The sequence below is a fragment of the Equus przewalskii genome, chromosome 28 (assembly GCF_037783145.1).
Source record: "Equus przewalskii isolate Varuska chromosome 28, EquPr2, whole genome shotgun sequence".
NCBI classification, from domain to species: domain Eukaryota; kingdom Metazoa; phylum Chordata; class Mammalia; order Perissodactyla; family Equidae; genus Equus; species Equus przewalskii.
The window spans coordinates 17,447,260-17,455,966 of record NC_091858.1 but is presented as its reverse complement, the minus strand read 5'-3'; the positions used below and the strand labels follow the sequence as shown (position 1 = coordinate 17,455,966).

General features: G+C 40.4%; 1 protein-coding gene across 1 annotated transcript in view; it reads left to right on the top strand.

Annotated features, from left to right (window-relative positions):
- The first annotated feature begins 554 nt into the window (after nucleotides 1-554).
- The window catches only part of SGCZ (sarcoglycan zeta), a 1,053,589-nt gene continuing 1,045,436 nt past the window's right edge, over nucleotides 555-8,707 (top strand). Inside the window, exon 1 of the mRNA XM_070598086.1 lies at nucleotides 555-691. Coding sequence (XP_070454187.1) covers nucleotides 653-691 — 39 coding nt within the window. The 5' untranslated portion in view covers nucleotides 555-652. The remainder of the gene's footprint in view (nucleotides 692-8,707) is intronic.

The following is an 8,707-nucleotide window of genomic DNA, read 5'->3' as shown; positions in this document are numbered from 1 at the left end:
TCTCTCAACTCTTTTAGCATAACCTTCAAAGGAAAACGTTCCCTTCAGACTTTATTATCTTCTTTTCCCCACTGAGAGAATACGTTGGAGCTGCAAGACATTTTTTAAGTCTATGCAGGACTTTGGGGATGTGGTTATCTTGCCAGGGAAATTGATCATTGCTAATGCTTGGGACTCAGTGTGCTAAATTAGCCATCAGAGTAAGCCTGACGAGGAAGGCTTTCATCATATACTCTTCTCTTCAGTTTGAACACATTTGCTTGAAATTTGCCGCATGATGCTGTCCAGGGAAGCAGTTTTTTTTCTTGGGATGCAGCAATTCGCTGGTTTCTAAAGCTTATTGCTGAAGAAGAAATAATCTTAGAGTGGATTTTCCCCCCGGGCTTGATTCGACTGAGCTGCGTTGGACCGCGGTAAAGATCACCTGTCACGAAATCTTTGAGGAAGTGAAAACAAAGTGAATTCTAATTATTATTTATTTATTTTGATTATTTTTAACCGGTGGAGGCGGCGTGATCACGGAGAATGAGACTGAGCGAAGCTGCCAGGGCTTGGAGGAGGAGAAAGCTGAGTTTAGGCTGGAAACTAAAAGACTAGATTGTTTTTTGGTCCAACTTGTCCGGTTCCTCTCCGCTTCCTTTAGTTTCGCTCCATGGACAGATCAACAAACCTGGACATTGAGGAGCTCAAGGTACGTGATCCTCCGGGCGGGCATCGTGCCTCCTTTTCTCGCGCTCGCCTGCTCTCTTGCTCTCCTCTCTCTCGTTTTCGCTGCCTCTTCCTTGCGCTGCTAGAATAGTTGGTGGCCCCGCGGGACGGCGGCTGGGCATCGGGGTGAAGCGTGCCTGGGAGCAGGCGCCCCTCCTAGGGCCGAGGACATGGAGCTCGGCTCGCCCTACGGGGCCAGGCTGCCTCCCTGGCTGCTCCTCCTGACAACGGTCACCCTGTCCTCCTCCTAGTCAGTTACAGCAGCACTTGGGGGACCAGAGCCGGCGCCGAGAGCCCGTTCACCTCGCCCGGGGAAGCGGCGGCCACAGCAGTCTCTGCCCGCTGTCGCCTGGTCGCCCGGCAAAGTTGCCCGAGCTGCGCGGCCACTTTGCCTCCTCTCCCCGCTCCGAGCCGCTTCTCCCCCCGCCCGACGCGGGGACAGCCGATTTCCGCTCGGCGTCGGCGGTGACGGCTCATTTTTATGCCAGCACCTAAGGAGACCCTTTTCTCCCACCACCGCGGACACGGTTTCACCCCCTCGGTTGCACCGCCCGGGGCGCGAACTCGTGTTCAGCCGGGGGAAGGGACAGATGAGGTTTCCCCGCGGGCCTGGCGACACCAGCGCTGTGAACGTGCCTGCCCCGAGCATCCCTGCGCGGGAGCGGGTCTGGGGAAGAGGGGAGGGGCGCAGGGAGGCGCGAGTCGGTCGGGGCTGCGGGGAGGGGTGGGGGGCGGCACTTGGGGAGGCTCCGGGCGTCCTTCCCCCGCCGTCGGAGCAGCCGCCGTCCCGGATCCGCGCGTATCCCCCGCCGCTCCGCCGGGAACCCTCGCCGCGCCCTCTCCCTCCCCGGTCCCCGCGAGGCAGCGAGGGGCTGGCTGGCAAAAGCATCCAGGCTGACAGTTTGCCCCTCTGCCTGTGGGCACAGCTGCCTGCAGTGCTCGTTTAAAAAAATAAAACAAAAAACTTAAAACACCAACAAACCACAGAATAATTTAAATGTCCCGCTCACTGTAATGAAAAAGCAGGAAAGGGGGCGATACTTGGGCGCATTCTTTTTGTTTATTCTCCACTCTTCTTTACCCCAGGCGTTTTCTACACTCTACTATATTGCTTCAGAGGGTTATTATTATTATTTTTTTTACTAGAAATTCAATTCAGACGGACTCTTGGTTCAGGTGAGGACTTTTAGTCCCCCCTACCCATGGGGGAAACGACGAGTAGAGGTTTTCTCAGAATGTCAGAGAAGTGGATTTGCCCAGTAAGCTGAGAGGATCCGAGAAATCCCCTGTAGAGGGCAAGAGCCTCTGTCTGCAGCCTGCTCTCTGCTCTGGCCACCGAGCATGCCCAGCTCAGGAGCCCAGTTCTGGAATGTGGACCCCAGATCTCCTGGCACTCTAAATTGCATAGAAGGAGAAAGAGAGAAGGATAGAGAACAGTGACCCGTTGTGGAATCAGCCCCGCCAACCACTGTACATAAAGGTGGGGTGAGGGAGGATGAGCAGAAGACACCACTTCATTTAGGACACTGGATTTGTTGGAAAAAGTAAAGTAGGGGGGAGGCGTATTTACTGCTCCAGTTAAAGTTGGTGAACAACAAGTTTCTGTGTTATGGCCAAGGTCACAGTCAATAGACCTTGGCCTGGAATGGAGGTCTCCTATGATCTCTGTACTGTACTAAGATAGGACACATTCCCTTTGTGTTTGAAAGTATCTCTTGCTGCCTTTTCCCAAGCATCCCAGTCTCTTGGTAGGTTTTATCTGAGATGCAAATGAGAGCACGTGAACAACGTTTGTGATGTATATTTCATGCAGGGGCGCAGTATCCAGATTATTTTTTTTGTTGTTAAATATACGATATGACACATAAGGAAAACTTTTTCTTATGAGGAGTGGAAGGGAAAAATGTTTTGGGGTCACCATTTCCCCTGATATTCCATTAGTTTCCTGCTAGCTTAACCCCTTCTGAACTCTGGCACCACCAAATTGTGGTTAAAATCGGCAAAAGAGCAAGCCTACTGTGGAAACATCTGTCTAGTTTAGTAGAAGATCTCAGCTTAACCTCAAAACTATTACACGTTACCTCAGAGATTCTCACAGCCAGAGCAAGGGTGGAAACTGGCAGGGCTTGAGCATGAGGAGTGTATTGGCAATGACTGAGGAGGAAGAAATGCAGGAATGTTAGAGGCAAAGTTCTGTTGAGATTGTTAAAAAATTGTGTCAGGGGCAAGCTACTCTTGAAATTCAAACCTGGCAAGAGAGGAAATGTAGTCAAGACTTAAAAGAAAATGTTTGAGATCCTCCAGTTTGGGAAATAAATTTGTATTGTCAGGTTTGACTTTATTTCTGTAACACAGAGGCTTTGAAACGCTTACACTCTGGAATATATATACTTTGTGGAGATGGGTATACTAAATGTGGAATAACTTGTCTGGATTTCCTCTTATCTGCAGAACCCATTGGCTTGGGTTTTCTAGACAATTCCAGTTAAAGTTATTTTCTGGTGGCTTCTTGCTGAAGAGATCCCCATGGTGGCCAGTGGAAAGAGGGGAGAAAAAAGCTGAGGACGCTTATTTTTGACATTATTTGCTTGACTTTTCTTCCTATGAATCAGAGATGCTTACATTAAGGCACAGCCATATAAAACTTTACTTTCTATGGTGCTTTATATGCATGAAAAGGAAAACAACTGCTCACTGGAATATGATAAATAAATAAAAGTGCATAATATTCTAAGAGTAACATTTAGCTTAATTTTAGATCATTACTGTCATTTTTAGATGAAGCTGCTTCCCTCAGGTTTTAGGAAAGAAAGATTCTGCTAATTCTTTATCTTTCTTTGTGATAAACTACTTTTTCTGTGTGAGATTTTAACAAAGTATATTTTTTGCTATGCTGGATGTGTGGTCATTGATTTTTGTATATATTATTCAGTAAATAGTGTTGTCTTTTGCAAGTTTTTAAACCAAAGGTAAGCTTCAATAATTAAGCATTAAGCCATTGCTATTATTATCACAAAACTAAACATAGTATACATATTAAAAGATTTACTGGTGGGAAACTAAAATATAGTCATGTGTATAAAACTTGCTAATGAAGGCAAACGTGTTTCATCTTCTCTTCTGTCACAAGCTGCTGATGAAACAGATCAGTGTTGAAAAGAGAGTTCTCATTCAAAGAACTTTAGTCTGTTCTTTTCCTTTTCATCTCTATCTGTTTCTTTCTCCAATAAATGTACAAACTTTACTCTGGATTTTGCCCTGGTGTTTCTTTTAAAGAAAAAAAAAAACATCCAACAAGCCAAAATTCCAAAGGGTTACCACTTTGGAAATGTGGGTGTTAATGAATATTGATACTACAGAAAACACCCTCTATGCTGGCGTATGTCTGAGTTATAGAGCACTTTTAGAAGTTGATATTTAAAATAATAACTTTAGCTTTTGTATTAGCTCTGCCGTTGCTATCTTTTAAACAACATTATCTTATGCACTTGAATGGGAAATGCCACTAACTTTTATAGGTGACACTTGTAAATTTGCTTTTTGTAGGATTTATAAGAGATACGAGGCTGGATAAATGGTTATATTTAACTAATACATATGATTTTGGTGATTCTTTGTCCTCAGCATTTGAAATATGAGTTTCAATTCACTTATATAAATTTGACAATCAAGAAATTATGCTTTCAGATGCTAAGCAGGTATTTGTGGGTAATTGTAATTTGCTTTGAGATCAAAAGCATAAAACACATCAAGAGTATAGTACAATTTATTGCAGTCTTATTCGATCCCAGCTTTTGTTTATTTATTTGTCAAGACTGTTCCTTTAATGGGATGACTGGCTAGAAGCTAAAATGGAATTTTTCCATTACTTGCAGAACATAAACAGTGTGATTCTGGAATCTTGTCTTCATTATCATTTTGTAAGGGGCAAAAATGATAAACTACATGGTTAATTCTGAGATGCATGAAACAACTTTTCAATAGTGTAGTTGTGCTTGTTTGAGTTAATTAAATATAGTCCAGTCACTGTTGCTTAATTTTATCTCTTTAATTTAAATAAAATTTCATCTAGCAAGAACTTGAAACTTGCCCTAGATAGGGCAATTGAATAATACAATTAGGTCATCAAGAAAGTATTGCATGGTTGAGAAATGATAATCTAGGAAAAGTATGCATAGGTGTTTAAACAAGTGGTTGATTCAAAAATGCAAGTTTCATAGTACATTTGTGTACAATTTTAATCAAATAAGAGAGTTGGCAGTTAGAAGAATTCTAAAAATGTTTTTTGTTTCATCAATAAGACACTCAGCCCAGAAAAGCCAGGCTGCTGCGGTGTAGGAGGCTTTGGCATGAGTCTAAGTAGGTGGTATTTTTTTGTTAGTCATACCATAGTGAAAAATAGTGCTCTCTAACAAATGCCATATTTTTAGCAACCTGCCTTATATATTCATTTCTTGGCTTAGAATAAGGAAACATGTTTGTGAATACTTAATTATTTGACCTCTTTCACATCCAAAGGAATTATAACTTCTGTCCACCCAGGTCTAGCTCCAATTCTCTTTTGGTAACAGAAAGCGGTCATCAAGATTTAGAAACAGTTAACCTTGATTCTTTATATCCAGAATATGGACTTGTTTCATTGAAGGTGAAATAAACTTCAGGCAACAGTGATGAAACATTCTTGTTTTATACAGTTAGGAAGGACTAGGGGACATTTTTGATATGAATGGAAAGAGAATTAAGAAAAATACATTTGAGTGAAATTGTGCAAATGACTATTTTAGACATTTTCAGTGGCCTGCTGTCATCACTAAGCATGTATCCCCATCTCCATACTTGCCATTACAGCTTTGCTGATCTCCAGACTTTACCAATTGAAAATACATCAACTTTTGAAGGCCCAGTAAAGAAAAGTGTTTTAAGATTTATGGACTCAAAATCATAGCTACACAAGATGGCTTAATGCTATAAGACAATAAATCAGCTTGTGTCTTTTGGGGCATTCCTTTTATGTAATATTTAGTGAGGTGTTTCTCAAACTGCATTGGAATTTCAGCTAAAATACAATTTGGCAGACACTATAACTTTAAGTCAGAAACGAAAATGACCATGTACTTTTGTTCAAATCTCTGAAATTTTTGAGTATATTCATTTAAATAGGTAACTGTGTAAAAGAATAAATGTTTGTGTCAAAATAAAAGTCTGTAAGTTTAAATTGGTAGAATTTTGCTTGATTTGTGATAAAATTCTTAGCTTCTAAATCTCTGTGCTACGAAAAGTGAGCTATCTCATTTGATATAAATGTAGATTTCAATACACTAACATGTGAGTTTTTATTTTACTCTAAGTCTCTTCTTTTTGTTGGCAAATGTTTAGAAGCCTGCGGTGATCTTATATCCTTCATAAAACTGACTAGACTTCTAGACCAACCATGGAATGAGCAAATTAAAGGATGACCATCCCTCCAAGAGAATTGCAGAATTCACATCCTAAAAATTAAAACTTGTGCCCAGTGTCCTGAGAGTTTTCTTGACGCTCCTAAACAATATTTTTGTAGATTGACTCTGAAAAATATTGTAAGCCCTGACCAGACTTTAGAACATTTATACTGCTTTGTTGGTATTAGATAGGTTATCTGGAGGGTAATACGCCAGCCAAGTTGACTTCAGAAACCTTTAAAAATAAAGGATTTCATTATCTAGCCAGAAAGGATTTAATTGCCATGGCAATGTCCATCTGGGAAACAAGAGCTGAAGCTTCAGCCTTAGATGTTAATTGAAACAATCACCCTACACCAAAATGAAGATCAGAAGCAGTTCGAAGTCAGAGGCACCCTAAAGCACTAAAGCTGTCCCTCCAAATCTCACAGCATGTAACCTTTAAGGGGATTGATTTGTGTGGTGCAAAGGGCATTGATTTGATCATGCCCAAATCATGCCCAACCAGACTGCTCTGGTTGAAGTAGTATTTAGAAGACCTTGTTCAAACCCTTGCTTTGCTGTCAATCAGAAGTGGCACCTTGGGTGTGTCACAATCCTTCTTTGCCTCAGGTTCTTAGGTGATGGTGTTGCTGCAGGGTGAGAATTGGATCTGATTAGTGCATTTGTTGTTCTGTAATCATTTTTAGCCTCAGCTGAAGAATTTGTTCAAACAACATCTTTGTACCATCTAATACCAATAAAAAGGGGGCAACCCTTCTTCAGGAGAGATTGAGGACTCTGTCTGGTCTGTTTCTCCTTGGTCTCTGCAGTTGACCCTGGGACACTGCCTAGAACTGTAAGACTGAGGAACACAGGGTGAAAACCTCAGGACCAGTTGATCTCTGTCTTCTTGGTCTCAAAGTCTAGGGTTCTGAGCACTTTTTTGAGAATGACATTTCTGTGCCCTCATGGAGGAAAATCATTTTCAAATTGATAAGGTTAATATAGCTCTTTTTATTCCCTAAATATTTCCTTGTTTGAACATCATAATAGGTTTGTCTGCTGAATATTAGATTCTCATTTGTGGATACCAAAATGGAGACTTGGAAAAATTAAGTGAAATGCCTAGGATTACAAGGTTAACAAATAATGGAATAAGAACTCATATCTATGCCCTCTATTTCTAAATCCTATGCTCTTTTATGTAGGGCAAAATTCCATAAAGTTCGTAGCATTTCTGATGGTAGAAGTTTCTCACTGAATTTCTCTAATATTCTTGCTTCAAAGACAAGTAGTAGTATTTTAGCTGTAGTCATAATGTTTATTCTTGTTACAGAATAATTGTTCACAGTCCATATTTATTTTAACCAATATGCTTATTCCTAATCGGTTACTTTGGGCCAAATTACTGTTGGTTGCTATTTGTAAATAAAAACTATGAGGAAGTGGTGAATAAATCACAAATTTAGGCCACAGGATAACATTTTCATAACCTTGTACCAATCTTTGACTCTCCCTCTTGGATCACTGCAAATAACTTTCATTTTGTTAGGACCATCAATTGGATTTAACCTCCAGCATAGCTTTCACTTCATGTACATTTACTATTAATCTTGAAATTTAAAAAATCGATCTGAGTGATTATACTGACACTAAAATTATTAAGTCCTTCTAATTTATGTTATCCCAAAAGTCTGGAAATAAATACCAGATGATTTAATCCATAATATAACTAAAGTTGTCAATGGCAATCTTGGAGACAATAGAATTAAATGTGATTGTAATATAAATTTGGTTTTGAATCTTGATGTGATTCTTTTCATATTAGTTTTTCCAAACTTTATTTATACCAGGAATCATAAAGGAAGATATATAGATAACTTGATATTACTTTGGAAAGACATCTCTTTTGTATTTACGAGGGGGTCAATATGAACAGTACCTTTTTTGAGGAATGCTTTTCAAAACCTTTGCAAGTGTCAACATTGAAGGATGTAAGTGGATGGTATGATTTGTCTGATAACACATATTTTCTGCCTAAGAACCATCATTTTCTGAGATCTCTTCCCTTTCACCATCAGAAAAAGATTTTGGCAATCTTATGGATCATTTTCCTCAAAGAAATAACACTTCTATCACTCACCAGAGTGACTGCTTAAGTGACACGGAGAAGAGGACACAACCAAGCTGACTGGAGCTTTGGCTTCTGGGTAGTGGAACAGGCTGACTCACCGTGCTAGTGCCTTGCATACTCACACCTATGTCGTCACTGTTTCAGCTGAATTATTAATGGCTGTAAGCTGCAAACATTCTGGTTACTCCTAAATAGTTAAAAATGCAAACCTTAAATTCAAGAGAACCGAGAGCCTACTGTATTCTTCTTTGCTGGAGGCATGTAATGCTTCAATTACTAACCCACCCATTATCATTATCTAACTTCATTTCACATTGGGTTTTAAACTCCCATCTTTCTTTAGAATGGCCAGAAAAATACATATTATCTACCTAAGATAAAAGAGCCTTTGATCCTTTCTTAGGTAGAAACAACCAATTCAGCTGCAAGAGCGTTTTTGTGAAAC